This window comes from Syngnathus leptorhynchus, chromosome 17 (assembly GCF_054491065.1).
Source record: "Syngnathus leptorhynchus isolate UIUO chromosome 17, UIUO_Slep, whole genome shotgun sequence".
Lineage (NCBI taxonomy): Eukaryota > Metazoa > Chordata > Actinopteri > Syngnathiformes > Syngnathidae > Syngnathus > Syngnathus leptorhynchus.
In genome coordinates this window covers 3,415,385-3,430,409 of record NC_141211.1, presented here as the reverse complement: position 1 = coordinate 3,430,409, position 15,025 = coordinate 3,415,385, and the positions used below count along the sequence as shown (strand labels likewise).

The following is a 15,025-nucleotide window of genomic DNA, read 5'->3' as shown; positions in this document are numbered from 1 at the left end:
CAAGTTACGAGCGTCGTCATGCGTCACTGTCACTTTGTCTGTCAAACAACTTGTAAGAATTTCAACGGATTTTAAAAGACAAAAATGAGCAATGGTGGTCTGTACTTGCCAGACTGCGAGATTTCCAATGACTACCAGCTGAAATGTTATCAGTGACGTGGTGGTGATGCAACTCAACCAGGTTAACTCCGAGATCAAGACAGTCCGGCAATTGTCTGAAACAGATGCTGCGGAATTTCTGAGATCATCCCGCCGCAAATTAAGAAACTCGGTGACTCACTCGCAAGCCGAGTCAAACGATGAGAGAACCCAAAAAGTGACAAATGTAAAATAATATTCACGCACTGCCAACTTCAGGCCGCATCATCAAATGAGCTCAGCGTACTTGTTTGAACCTGTAAACTACTTTTCAAATCTATTATACCTTTTTTTTTGTTTAGCGGGAAGCGAGACTAAAATGTTTTCTCTTAAAAGCGGCAACCTAGTTAAGACTGTAAGTCACATGAACCGTTGCCATGGAAACAAAACGCTGGTTTCACTATACTGGAAGTTCCTCCAACATTTTACGCAAAGGTGTAAAGTCATCTTAGTAGTAGCACTAGAATCACTTGCAGTCTAGTCTATCATGGTGACGAGAATGAGGAAGAGGATGGACTTGTTGCATGAAGCACATAGTGGGAGCCTCCCTCCCGGAGTCCCGAGTGAGGGCGGGCTGCTCGGCCCGGCCCCCGTCACACGCGTCACGGGCGCCTCTTGTTATTTAAACTTGATTCAAGACCTCGGGGAGAGTTTTTGTCAGGAGGGATCGCGTCGACGTGCTGCAGCACGGAGCAGGACTTTCTCTTCCTTTCTTACTCGCGTGGATACTTTTACGTCGTCGCGGTCTCCAGGCCCACCGGCACCGGCACCGGCATGCCCTACAACGTGACTCTCAAGGGACCCTCCCCGTGGGGCTTTCGCCTGGTCGGGGGACGAGACTTCAGCACGCCGCTGACAATCTCCAGGGTACGTTTTGCCCCTCGATGGTTTGCCAGGAATGGACAATTACAAGCTACGTGCAAGTTCGACATTTGAACCTAATTGTTAATTCATTCATCTTATTAAAAGGACTTAACAGGGCATGCCAGCTGTCAGGTGGCCTACAGGTTTATTCTACAGCGATTCGATAGTGACGCACATCAAGTTACATTTTCTTATTGAGAATGATTAAAACTTTATTTTAAAGGGGTGTTTATGATTAGATTAATTAGTCAATTAGTGTATTTTTGCGTGATTAAAAACCTATGCTGGCATTAATTCAACAATTTTTTTATTTTATTTATTTATTTACTTGGATTAAAATATATTTTTTGCATTATATTTAACAATTTTACTGACTAATTATGTTTGATTTGTAATCAATTCATAATGACTTTTTTAGATATGTTATTTCTTGGTCTCATTCATATTCTATCATTTGTGTTTCTTTTATTTGAATCATATTGGTTTCATTTTGCATACTTTCACTTCATCTGTGAATTGCTTTCATTCATGGTGTTCAAGCCTTTTCTCTCTTTAGCTTGGAACTCGCATCTTTCCGCATTGAATTCAGATTTTTAGCCATCATCAAAACAATTGTGAAAACAAACATAATCCATCCATTGTGGTACAAAACCTCTGCGAACTTTCCCGAACCCCGTCAGTGGGTCAGTATATGGGTCAGTCGTCAGCGGGCTTGGCAGCGGTTCCGCCAGTAGCCACTCGCTTCATCCAGGCCAGGATAAACACATGGCGCTGCCGCCGGCTGCGGGAAAAGACACAGCAGAGGTTGGGCGGGATAAGGGTGGGGGCATTTGGGGGGGGGGGGGGGGGGGGGTTTGCTGACATTTGTTTTTCATCATCGCTCATAGGTGCTGCTGAAGGATTCCAGGTGTTTCACTCAAGACCAAAGCTTCTAGCTACAGAGCCCACATTTTGTAACTTGAACCTGAAACTTCCTTCTAACTTGCTCTCACTACCACCTCTGGTATTTACACAATTTGCTTTCAACCGTCAACCTACCACAGCTCCTTATTATCCTGGCATGGCCGGAATTTATGAGGCGGCAATAAAAAAAAAAGAACAAAAAGAGCTGCATTTCCGAGACTAATTTAACCGAGTGGAACTCTGAGATGTCGTCCTGTAAAACGAGACAAGCGAGCAGCTGGTGCATCTGCGTGTAAAGCAACGTCAATTTCACGACATTTGATTGCGCTTCAGCAGCTGAAGATGTCAACGATAGTCTACGAGGTACTAAAGCGAGACAGCCGCAAACATTTTTCGTCACCAACGTGATAACCGAGGGATTTGGAGAAGACGTGCTAAATATGACAGCAGGCTGCTGCTAGCACGAACGCAATGGCACAAACACCCCAGCCGCAAATAATGATGTCAGGAAGGTGACCTTATTTTGCAAAAACACAACGAAGCATTTTTACCTTCAGCGAACATTATAGATGAGAATAGATTAGCTCGTGAACTCCATGTCCTTCTACCTTTGACCTCCGTCTACCACATTCCAGAGGAAAGGACCATGTGATCCATTTTGCTGACATGACCATTTAATCTTCAGCTTTTGGTGTTTGGGGCCTTTCTTGGGTACCATCATAACCGCTGTGACTCACATCTTCTCTTCAAACTCAGAGGAATTTAATAAGAATGAAATTTACTAAATAAGATAGAGAGAATTGATTTTGACACCAAGATCAAGAGATGCTTTAATAAGGATGTCATAAAGTATCCATTAAGAGACAGTTGGGTGCCTCAAATTATAAAGGAGACGCATGACCGCACAAAGTTTGTTTGTAGCAACGTGATGTCAACAAGCACAAGCCCAAGCTTTAAATCGGACCTCGTCCCCTCGACGCTCTGTCATTTTACGGCTCAGATTAGACCTACTTGACACTTTGCTCTCTGAATGATGTCATTGTGGTGATGTAGCATTTTAGCACGTAATGCTAATTAGAGAGGTAAACGATGACATGTATCGGTTTCCTCTTTGGAAAGTATCGACGCTTTTATATTTCAAACACTATCCCTGTTAGCAATTAGCGGCCTCTGTGCGGGAGTTCAAAGTAAACAAAGCTGGCGCCCCCAGTGGCTGCGTCTACAACTGCGTTTTTGGAATGACAGTTTATCGTTATTTTTCTAATGAATTTCGTATTGTAGCTTTGAAAGAACATGTCTTAAAAAAATCCCAAATACTTACAACTTCATGTTATTCTTGTTTTAAAATGAATGTCGGTTTGCCTCACAATAACGTTACACACAAACAAACAAAGGACTAGAGGTGGTAGCGCTTAAATGGCGTGGGTAAGCGGTGACCTCCTGTCAGGGGATTATCCGCACAAGTAAGCACGTCGTGCTGTAGTATTGAGGTGTCGTGTTTGTTTTTACACGCGCTTACTTCGCACAATGACCTCTCAGTTTACTGGAACTGAGTCACGGGGAAAAGCGGGGAAAAATAGAGGGAGCGACCGGTGGGGGGGTGAGGGGGGAGGCGCCAGTCAGAGGCCGTAAATTAAAAATTCCACATGTGAACCACACGACTCAGCTATTAGCACTTCACGGAGTGTGAGTCTCAGCTTTTTGGCTTTTAAAACACTTAACGGCTCAACGCGTGAGGGGGGGGTCACGGCAGGGATCAAATTGGTACCCATCGCTTCGGTTTCGGGACCAATTTGCTCAAATTTACACGCGGGCTTGTCGAGCTGAAACAAATGATCCGAGTATTCGCCACTTGTATTTATTCCGGGCGACAGTACTAACGTTTACCGCCGAGTCGTCGACACGCAGATGACAAGAAGATCGTAAATTCTCACGACTTGACAGACACGGCGCTCGTTAACTCCAACATCATATCAACTCCGTGGCCTTCGGGCACAAGATGGAGGACGCGGGTAGTAATTTTGCGTTGGAAAGCGCCGGAAAGAGATGCGTCTCGACGGCGTCTAATTTCCGACCAGAGACGGCTCAGTCTGACAAAATCTTCGATGAGATGAACTTGTCGTTGCTCCATCCTAACGGAGCCGTAATGGCTTTCACAACTTGGCAACAAGCATTAAAGCGGCGCAATTATCTCGCCGCCTCAACGGGCTGCTGTGGAAAGAAAAAGTAGGGCTCGAATAAACAGTGGCGAACCACTTTGGGTTTATTGGAACCACATCACAGACTGGCGGGGAGTAATGGAGTGGGCTTGCCCAAACTGGTAAAGTTAATCACTTTCATACCAACTCCATCAGATGGAGAACATTCCTATCACAGAATTTCACTCCGGGTCGGCCACCTAAATGTTTCGTGACGCTTTTTCCGTCCACCTCACCTGGTTCTTTCCTCCAGGTAACGGCCGGCAGCAAGGCGGCCCAGGGAGACCTGTGCCCGGGCGACACCATCTTAGCTATCAACGATGACATCACAGAGCACATGACCCACATGGAGGCCCAGAACCTCATCAAAAACTGCACTCGGCAGCTCACGCTCGTCATCAGCAGGTATCGGTATCATTGCGTCGGCTCTGAAAGTGTTAAATGTACGAGAGGCTTGGAAAAGTTGAAAAACTACCCTTGTGACTCGTTTACAAGTGAAAACTGCCAACTGGCAGACGACGAGGAGTCTCTCTCTCTCTCTCTCTTCCTCTCTCGCTCTCTCTTTAAGGTCAAAGCTCTAAATCAGGAACTTTTCTCCCCCATTGTACTCGACTTTGCTCGAAAGCATCCAACACCCTCTTCCGTCCAAGCAGCTGAGCATGAAGTAGCGGTTTGTCCACGTCGGGATGTTATTTCGGGAAGTCGGTCTCGCTCGTGACAAAGGTGCAGCTACTGTGCAGCTGCAGCAACTTTTCTTCCCGCACTTAAGATAACACGGCCAAAATGTGGCTTTTAAATTCTGCTCTTACGTCAAGAAGACTTTTCATACAAGCACCGAGGTGGAATGAGCTGCCGTTGAAGTGGAAAGGACGTTTTCGAAGCCATCCCGAGACTTTCCGTTTCCATCAAAGTATTGCTCTGCTGCCACATGAAATATTTCACAAATAATTGCAGCCATTAGTGCTGACTCACAGGAACATAATCTCAATGGAGGACAACACTTCTTTCCCCAACGCCAGAAAATACTCCCGAGTCAAAACGGGAGACCTGTAATTTGCCCGTGCTGCCGATGGACAAATATGACTTTGCGCGTCTGCCTAGGAACCCAAATTACAGTGCGCTGCGTGGATCCGACCTCTGCCGCGTAAAGCAAAAATGTTTCTTTAGATGTTTTTGATGGCTGCCCCTCCTGGATCACGCAAGTTTCTGCTCAAAAGTCCACCACTCTAATTTTTATACCTCCATCAGCTTATCGGAGAAAGCCGTGCGGTTGCAAAGGCCTAAGAGGCAGATGGTGCTTGGGATGACTGCCAGGCCCGTTGGGATGGAACACCCCCCCCCCCCCCCCCCCTCCCTCCCCTCGTTGATGGATGTGCTGAAAGCCCGGACTGAAAGAATGTCTTGTTCATAAAAGGATACCCTCTCTCTGCTTCAAGTTCACTCACATTAGATCAACATGACTAGTTGTCAGGAAAATCATCCATCTCCACCAGGGGCAAAAAAAATAAAATAATCTGCTGGTTCTGCCTCCCAACCATGTTCTGCGTAAATCTGTCCAATCATTTTGCCCTAATCCTTCTCCAGACCTGATGAAATAGATGGGGCCACATTCATTTCCAGGGTTTTAAGAATTCCAAACAGCGGGCAGAGAAAAGACAGAGTCTGGGTTTCCCTTGGCGCTGGGAGATGTGACCTGTGACTCACCGCGAAGGAATTACGCGCAAGGCTGCACCGGACCAAAGCAACACACAACTCCAGTGGGGACAAAAGAAACTCACTTCATCCCCTCCCCACTTCCCAGGCTGTCTTTTGTGCTTAGTAAAATGCCACAATAGAACTTTGGAGCCACAATCCGTCATTGATTGTTGTCTTTGCTGTGATCCAGGACTCTCCAGGTCCCTTCCATGACAGGACACATCTAAATTAGGTTCCTAGCCGTGTGTCTCATCCTCGGTATGACCATTACCAAAACAAAAACAAAAAAAAACCCAGACCTTCAGGAAATAAAACCTGGTCAAGGGCTGGAAAATATGAAACTCATCCTGGGACTCTCTGATGCTCCTCTAGAAGTTGTTATAGCCCACGGTTGGATTTTGATGCAAAGTATCTTTCCTTCCGTTCGCTTACTGCTCGATAAATCAAGCTAACTTCCTTGGAAGGCTGAGACGACTTTAATCCTCGGGTCAGACGGACCAAGAGTTCAAGAATGGATGATGAATTTTCCACTCATGTCTCCACAATCCCATTAATATCCTCATGTTCTCCTCCAAAATGTCAACTCGTGTCCTTTTCTGTCCGAGTACAAATGGCTCTTGTATATGCGGTCGCCATCGAGACCAAACACTCTGAAAACACCACGGAACCGTTCCGACGCCTCATAAGAGCGCTCTTGGTCCATATCAGAAGTGGTTCCTCTGTGACGTCAACTGATAAACCTCCAAGCAGAACCCTCGGAGGCGTGAAATGAAACCCGAACCGAGGGAAGGCGTAAATTATCCGACAAGGCCGGCTCACAGTTTAATGATGTACATATCTCGTCACAGCTGCCAATCACTGAGTCATGTTAGTTCTTGTAAGTCAACGCGACTGGAGTCAATTACAAGCGACCTAAAGATATATGTCATAAGTCATCATCCCCCCCCCACCCCACCCCCCAACCTTCAGTAGAAGCCAAAAAACACTTAACGGCTCGTACTGTGGAGTTATGACGTGCTGACGACTTTATCTACCGGATCAAGGGGTCAATCGGTTCTGCAGAAATCTCGACACTTGAGAATTTGTCGTCATTTTATGAAATGAGCCGACGGGATCAGAATTGGCTTTGGTTCATTGTGTCCGCGATCCCTTTTATGGATGGTCTGCAACTGTTTTGAGAGGTGGAAATAAAGTAGTAATGTGTCAAAATCTACGTCTCACCAAAACGGGCATCGTCAATAAGACTTTTGTCTTTCAGGTCGGGATCAGGAGAACGAGTTTGGTCACCGGTGGGTAGCGAAAACGGCAAGATGAGCCCTTACATGGAATCGGACTCGCAGGTAGATCATGACTTTTGTTCTTTCAAACATTCCCAAAAGTTATTAAAAGGTGCTTAATTTATCGAAGAATAATAATAACAATACTTTCGAACATCAATTGTTAATTATCTGCTTTGTGGCAAAGATATGCTTTGATTGTCTCAATTTCTTTAATTAATTCAAACTTCACCATGGGAATGTCTTTTTTTAATTTTTTCACTGTGAGCAACTTTGATCTCCATTTTTAAAATCCATTAAAACTCCATCCTGCTCTTTTGATGGTCATGCTGATCATTCGCTACGAACCGCAACTTGCCATCTGGGGCTGTAAATTAAGCAAGGAGACTGTCTCTCTCTGTTGATTATAAACAGCATCCATAGAAACTCAACGCTTGGAGTCTCGCTCCAGGAATAGCATGTCCCGGGGATAGCGTATTAAAAAAAGTGTTGAAGAAGTCGATTGTTCTCCGATCGTATCGGCTGCCAGGATACTCCGGGCAGAATGAAGCCTATTGCCGATGCTTTTTTTTTTTTTTTTCAAGTTTTCCGCTGGTTCTGACGCGTTTGGGAAGAGACAATGACGGCTCTGTGAGAAGCTTCTTTTGTCAGGGCTCTCGGCCATGGCGGGAAAGAGCTGAGGTAGCATATTCATTTTCTGTCACCTCATCAATAGCTCATGTTTGGTCTTTTGCGGCAATGCGATTCTGATTTGAAAGTCTCAAACCTCAGTCAAGGTCAATTTAGATTCCAGGATGTGTTTCTTCTACTTTAAAACGTGAATGGCTCTATCCTGGCGGTCATTTCAGAAACGGTCATCATATCCGGTACCGTAGCTAATTGACACATTTTTGGACGGCTAAACGGACTTGAAAGCGGCAGTCGTACAAATCAGAAACAGTCCGAAGGTTTTGAGCGTGGATTGCTAAGTTAGCCAAATGGCTAGCTGCCATACACTTCAGTCGCTTTCAAAGACTCGCGAGTCTGACGTAGCGTAATAGTCTCGCGCTTGTCGGAAATTCCCGTCGAGGTCAAGACTTTGTGGATTTCAAGAGATCTGACATTAGAATTTTTTCTTTTGGATGACCAACAATCTGTCGAATAAAAATGTATGTGGACCTTAGCGTCTAACTAGCTTAATCGTAACAAACAACATTCAGTGACTGCCGAGACTTCATCTGCTGAAGACAGATGTAGCCCGAGGCAAAGCTAATCTGGAAACAAAATGGTGTCGCTGTCATCCATCAGTGCTACTTCAAAAGCGGACGCCCCGGAGGCATCGCAATCACGACATTGAGGGCCAAAATAAAAATTATAAACAGGAAGACCAATGGGAAGTCATTCAAATGTAGTCTAGTGTGGTTGTATTTTTTTAGGGTATTTTATTTTTTCAACCTTGAGCCCGCATGCATATTCCCATGTCAACAAAATGACTTAATCGACTTTGACGTCATGATGGAATTAAAATAACATCATGTCCATCCGCCCACTGTATTTTCCTACTAGAGAGCATTTTTCTCTGGGAAAGTCTCAATCTTTCGTCAGCAATTTAGAATCCAAGTGTCCGCAAGTTTTTCCGCCGTCATTTCAAGTTGGAAGCTCATGGGGGTAGCTTGCTGGTCGGTATTAAAAAAAAAAATTCCTGGCGCGACACGTCGGAAATGCGTGGCAGTTCGGAAGCCGCAGCGTGGTGCTTTTCCAGGCTCGACGGGAGCTGACACATGAAGAATTTTTACCTTCAGGGTTGTCCAAAGTTCGGCCTGAAGGTCTTTTTTGTGAGCTGCTGCACTTTTTCTACTGGTCAAATAGTTTTCTGAATGGAACAAGATGATTTGGATCCAAGAATTACCCCCCCCCAAAAGAAATCTGTTGTAGTCATTCCAGCTGAGTGTCTTCTAGCTCTGCAGAATCACTTGAGGGTTTTGGGTTCTTGTGTATTTACAGGGACCACCGCTGCTTAATCCCCTGCCAGGGAATCCGCTCAAGCGTGGCGGAAAAGTCTTTTCGAAAGAGCTCAACACCTGCAACTGGCTTTATTTGCTTGTTTGTGTTCGCTCTTCATCCGCTCAAAAGTGTCCAAAATCCGTATCTGGTTTCTCTTGATGGGGTCAGGTGGCCCAGTCTGTCTCTGCTCCCCCGCAGGGCTGGTTTGTGTTTGCTTAGCGGTGCAGAGCGCCATGAGAAGGGCCTTCATTTTCTCCGTCTTCGGGGGATTAAACCTCGTGGGAGAACGAGGTAGTGGCTTGTATGTGAATGTTTGGGTTTCCGGCCAATCAGGGCTGAGGCAGGCAGGGGTCTCCAAACACATGATTTCAATTAAGGTCCTCTACCTTTTACTTGCTGTTTCTCCCGCCTGTGTCTCTTTGACCTGAGGTAACCTCTTTGCAATAGAGATGGCTTCAAACTAACTTTGTAGCATTAGCATTAGCATTGGGGAATAGTCTTACATGACTTCCTTTGACCCCTCTTTGAACGTCCTAATTATGACGACCGGCCTGTTGGAATGTTTGACGGGATCTTTGAGTTGCTTTGGCTCGTCTTTATCGTCTGTCTGGGGCGCATCGGCCGATAACGGGGACGTTCTTTTTTTTTTTTTTGCCGAGATGTAAACTTACCGGCGCAGAGGAGAGGAAGCTTCCAGAAAAGGCCTGGTTATGGAGGACACGTGCGTACGTGTACGTGTGTGGTCCCAGTAAGTGTCATGACAGGATGAATTCCAGCTTTTCCCATCTGTTGACATGATCCATCTGGATAAGCCGCCAGTGCAAAAGTATTGGGACACCACTGGAAAATAACATCTTGCTTCTTGAAGGAAAGCTTAACGTACAAAAGTATTGGGCCACTATGCAGTCTCAGAGTGTGTGTTTGAACTTGTGTTTTTCTTTTCTAACACTTGCTTTTGTTTCGCCACAGAACTTCCGTCCCATCACCAGCGGCTACGGCAACTACAACCGCAAGCCCTCGTATACCCCCGAACCGCAGCCGACCCCGCCTCCTCCGCTGCTCCCCGTGCATTATCAACATCATCAACCGCAGCAGCAGCAGCAGCAGTTGCAAGCTACCAACCATCCGCTCAACGGCCATTCCAAGACCAACAACGGGCACGGCAACGCCTACGGTAACGGGCACGCTCAGTACAACAACCCGACCCCGCTGTACGGCAGCAACGGGGACCGATCCATACATGGCAAAATGGCACGTCTCAACTTGAGCGCCCCCCACAGGTAAGGATATGACCTACACCTAGGTCAAGTGACTTCTGAGATTTTGTTTTTGAAGATAATTGTCTCTTCCTAGCCCCGAGCCTCCCGCCCCCTCCCCCGTCCAGAGCCGCGACGGCGTGGACGTGCAGTCGCACGTCTATAAGATGCTGACGGACTACGAGCAGCCATCCTCTGAGCCCAAGCAGTCTGGATCCTTCAAGTACCTGCAGGGGATGCTGGAGGCCGAGGACGGAGGTAAGCAGCTCTCGAAGCTAAAATTGACCCTGTTAAGAGAAAATGAAAGGAAAATGAAAGGAAATTCCTTCTCATAGTTGTTCCGTAACGATGCGATGCCCGAGCAGTCAGACGCGAGACGCCGAGCACCTGGATGAGAAAACTCGTTTGCGTGTCTGAGCATTAGTCACGTAACGACATCATAAATCCCCGTTCTGTCTCACTGACATACTTTTCCTTTTATAGACGGTCGCGGCAAAAGAAAAGGAAAACATAGAGGAGAAGGAAGGGGGGGGCTCTTTAGATAACTCCAAAAAGCATTTAGGACAATAAAGTGAGAAAAATGGCCTGTCTTAATCATTGGAATTTTCACATGGGATATTTTTTTCAGCCCAAAGTTCAACAATGCAAACGTTTAATCATACATAGGCATGGCTATCTTTCAAATCTTGAGTTAGACCAGTTCACTTGAATGAAGTTCACATCAATAGAAATGGCCGCATTAGTTCAAATAGATAGCATGTCTGGTTGAGATAAAGCACACGGCGACCGTCTCGGTGGAGGACAAAGTCCATCATGTTGACGGATAAGTTGAGCCCCCACTGAGAGAAGGATTTGCCTTTGAGGGGCTTTCGGAACCAAAGCAAACACAGGGGCCTGTTTACAGAAATTCCACAGACTGCTGGAGATGGAGTCAAAGTAGACTTCAGAAGTTGTTCTGCTTTTTCTGCGTCAAAACAAATGGCCCCCCCTTTCTATTTATGAGTCATTAGTTCATAGTAGCTAGCCGATGTAGCTAGCTGGTGCAGCTAGCAGATGTCATCCCGCCGCTCAGCGCTTGATGGAAACAAAGTTGAACAAAGAATCTCTCAAAAGGGGATTTTCCGTGGTTTCGCATACAGATGAAAGCAGTGTAAGCGCTTCAGACAAAATTTGCCTCCCTCGAGATAGCAGACATGCTCAAAACAGAAGTGAAAACGGCGCCGTTAGCGTGCCGCCATGCTAACTGTGCGTTGGCAGACCTTTCCGTTGATTGATGGTCCATTTCACGTGGCGTGTGAGCGATTTGGATGTCAACGGAAACGTGAAACCCGACAATGGATTTGATTTTCTACTGGAATGTGGATGGAACGCATGTCAAATCATTTCTGTAAAATGCTAATTGTATCATTTACAGTAAAGTGGCGCCGTTTTCATTTGGATTTTTTTTTTTTATAGGCGTGTCTCCGACAGATAGAATGAGGAGCCTGAAGTCGCCGGTGCGATCGCCCGTCCCCAAGCTGGGAAGCCCCCTTCCCAGCGGCGTGTCGGGCCTCCAGAAGCTCCCGCAGTGCACACGCTGCACCAACGGCATTGTGTAAGTTCGCCCGCGCTAGCTGCTAGCTCTTTAACATTTAGTACAAGCCAATTCCATTTAACATTGAATCACAGTTTGTTTTTAAACGTCCATATAAGTGAACTTTTTAATCAAGTTTATGCACAAGACATTTTCAATTAATATTTTTTTTAGTGTAGAAAAAGTGGGTATAATTTTTAAACATTTCCTGAAACATAGACTGTTACTCAGTTGGTTTGACATGCACCAACAGGCAATATGACCCAGGAAGTCGGGTCTTATTCATCAAGGACACACACATACGCAAATACAAAAGGTAGTACCAAGCCCTCCTGCTTGTGAAAGCAGGTCTAAGTAAGCACTGATGTCATGGCCATGAATTACTTATTAACAAGTAAGCATTAGAACAGACACACACACTCTCATACAATATGTGTGTGTGTGTTGTCATCAGATTGTTTTGATTCCACTGTCAACCACTAGATGGTGGCAGACACTTTAGTTTGACATTAAATTTGAAAGAATGAACACAGGGAGTATTTTTGCTTAATATAAATGAATGTTGTTTCGCTATGTTATGTCTTTGACATGTTTTTGAACGGCGTCTGTTCCCTGCAGGGGGACCATCGTGAAGGCCCGCGACAAGCTGTACCACCCAGAGTGCTTCGTGTGCGACGACTGCGGCACCAACCTGAAACAGCGCGGCTACTTCTTCATCGAGGACAACCTGTACTGCGAGACGCACGCCAAAGCCCGTGTGCAACCTCCGGAGGGTTACGACGTGGTGGCCGTCTACCCCAACTCCAAGGTGGAGATCGTGTGAGGCGGACGTAGGACCCCATGCGGACATTTTGGCAGAATGCTAGCTTGCGTTAGTTTTCGGGGCTTAGGGGACGTCACTTTTTCCCTCTTTGTAGCGGGCGATGCATCACAGGCGTGTGTCACTGGGAGCGTCGGTGGAATGTCGGCGTGTTGTTTGGCTGAACTCTAACCCCCGGTTAAACGGCTCCATATGCAAGCATGCCAGCTCCGCCTTCGCAAGTGTAAATAAAAACGCCGGCAGGAGGGAGAAGGGGAACAGTTTTTCTTACTTTTCTTTAAACGCCACATTTCCCAGGCTACGTTAACCCACTCAGATTCTATTGATAGATATATTTTTTAAAATATTTAATTTGGGGAGGGTGGTTTTTCACTTTAGTCAAGACTTGATGGGGTTAATTTTTTTGTTTCCTCTGATCTTTTTCCCCTCAATTTTTGTTTTAGCATTTTTTTAAAAACGCTAGTTTGCCCAACTTATTAAAGAATGAAGGGGAAAAAAAAGTTTTTTTTCAATGCATTTAGTAGAATGGGGTCAATTGTATGCAAGTTTTCAGGGAAATTGCTTATCCCCACTTATTGGTGACTTGAGATACAAGTTTAATTCCTCATATTAATAATGTTTTGTCATTTTTGTATTTCAAGGCACCACTGTATGTAAAATAATACAACAAATAACAAAAATCCTAATCATCATTCCGGGGACATAACAGTTACTATTTTTTTCTAGCAAAACTACTTTCATAATGGAGAATGAGAACAGTTTTTTCTCGTGTGTAAATGTTGAAAAATGTATATTGTTGCCAACTGTGTGCACTGCCATCTCCTGTACTTATGTTATTGTCTTGTTGACACATACTTGTCGTTGTTGATTAAATTATTGTCATTCCAATACTCTCAACACACATAAAACAGTTTAGAAAATAACACAATATATGCAGTTATTGTGATCTAATCACTAAAATGTGAATATTAAGGCTTAATTTCTTGTGGAGTCCCTCAAGGTTCCTTCTTTCAAGTGCCTGAACACCCCATGCTGACATCATTTTCTTGCCAACTGCCTTTCTGGATCTTTTTGATTTTGTAATTCAATTAGTTGATTAAATTTTGTTGCAATAATGGTTTGAATCTCTGATCCATGACTAATATGTAAAATTATATTTCTATTTTTACTGACAACCCTCTTTATTATTTCAGATGAGTTGTCTGTTTTTTTCTAAAATTGTATTTTGACTTAAAAATATAAAACAAATTTGGACAACGATTGAATTATTAGTTAATTGTTACACTAAGGGGCGTTTTCTGAACTTTTTTTTTTATATCAGCGTATCAGTGGAAACCACACGCACCCACCCACACACACAATGAGACACACAAAGGTGTGACACAGTGGGCCTTTTGTGTTTGTGTGCTGACATCACGGCTTACTGGACCGCTTTATTCTCTTGTAATTCAAGACTGTCACCATAGTAACAGTGAGGAAGTCATTTTTACTTTTACCTTAACGGTCAGTGTGAATTATTCAGTGATTTAGCGACATCTAGTATTAAAGTAATAGAGTTCAATGACCTAAATTCATGCCTTTTGAAAAGTGCACACACACAAGGCTCCCACTTTGGTTCAGCTAATTTGCAATTCGTTATTTTCATCTCTTTTGAGGATACGTAGCAGAAAATGGTGGCAAGACACGGTGAGGCGGTAATTTTAATCTCATTAACCAATGCATCACAGGAATTTTGCATGAACGTGAGCAATTTTATGTAGAGCTGCAAAGAAAGTGTGCATCACAGTAATATTTAGGATATTTTCTTAATATGCCAGTGACTTGTGTCTGAATCGATTTGGGTGTAGATTTATAATTTCATGCAACCCCCCCCCCCCCCCCCCCCCTTCTGTGGCCTTGAAGGACGTTTGTGGTTTTGGGGGCATGTTGACTATGTCAAGTCCACCACGTGTGACTTTGTAGCTTTTTTCTCATTTTGTTTAATTCAATTGTCATTGTATACAACTTGATCAAATAAAAGTAGTAATAAACCGGTTCAGTGCTATTTACATGGCTTTCTGGCGCCGCTGTGTGGTCAACCAGGATCAGCCCGGAGCTACATGTTTTTATTTGCAGATGCCAAATACGTACAACCAAAACCGAAAATGATTAACAAATCACGACAATCTCATTGTCTCTTTATTAGACTCGTCAGTTTATTCCCACAAATCTGATCACTATGACAAAATTGCTGAGAGGATGAAAAAATGACACACACGATACTTGAACAGGTATGTCACGACTTCATTATGAGGTAAAAATGCTGAGCAATATCGCCC

At 44.7% G+C, this 15,025-nt stretch overlaps 1 protein-coding gene and 1 long non-coding RNA gene across 2 annotated transcripts; one reads left to right on the top strand and one right to left on the bottom strand.

The window, feature by feature from the left end:
- The first annotated feature begins 702 nt into the window (after positions 1-702).
- Positions 703-13,824, top strand: pdlim4 (PDZ and LIM domain 4). The gene is made up of 7 exons (XM_085935180.1): positions 703-1,005; positions 4,357-4,508; positions 7,057-7,138; positions 10,028-10,338; positions 10,412-10,572; positions 11,770-11,908; positions 12,506-13,824. Exons 1-7 carry the CDS (start codon positions 913-915, stop codon positions 12,708-12,710), a joined length of 1,143 nt encoding a protein of 380 aa, XP_085791306.1. The 5' UTR covers positions 703-912; the 3' UTR covers positions 12,711-13,824.
- On the bottom strand, positions 790-2,839 carry LOC147043084 (uncharacterized). Its single transcript, XR_015068604.1, has 2 exons — positions 2,457-2,839; positions 790-1,783 (listed from the first exon to the last, which is right to left on the bottom strand). It is a non-coding gene; the product is annotated as an uncharacterized LOC147043084 (long non-coding RNA).
- Positions 13,825-15,025: the final 1,201 nt, after the last annotated feature.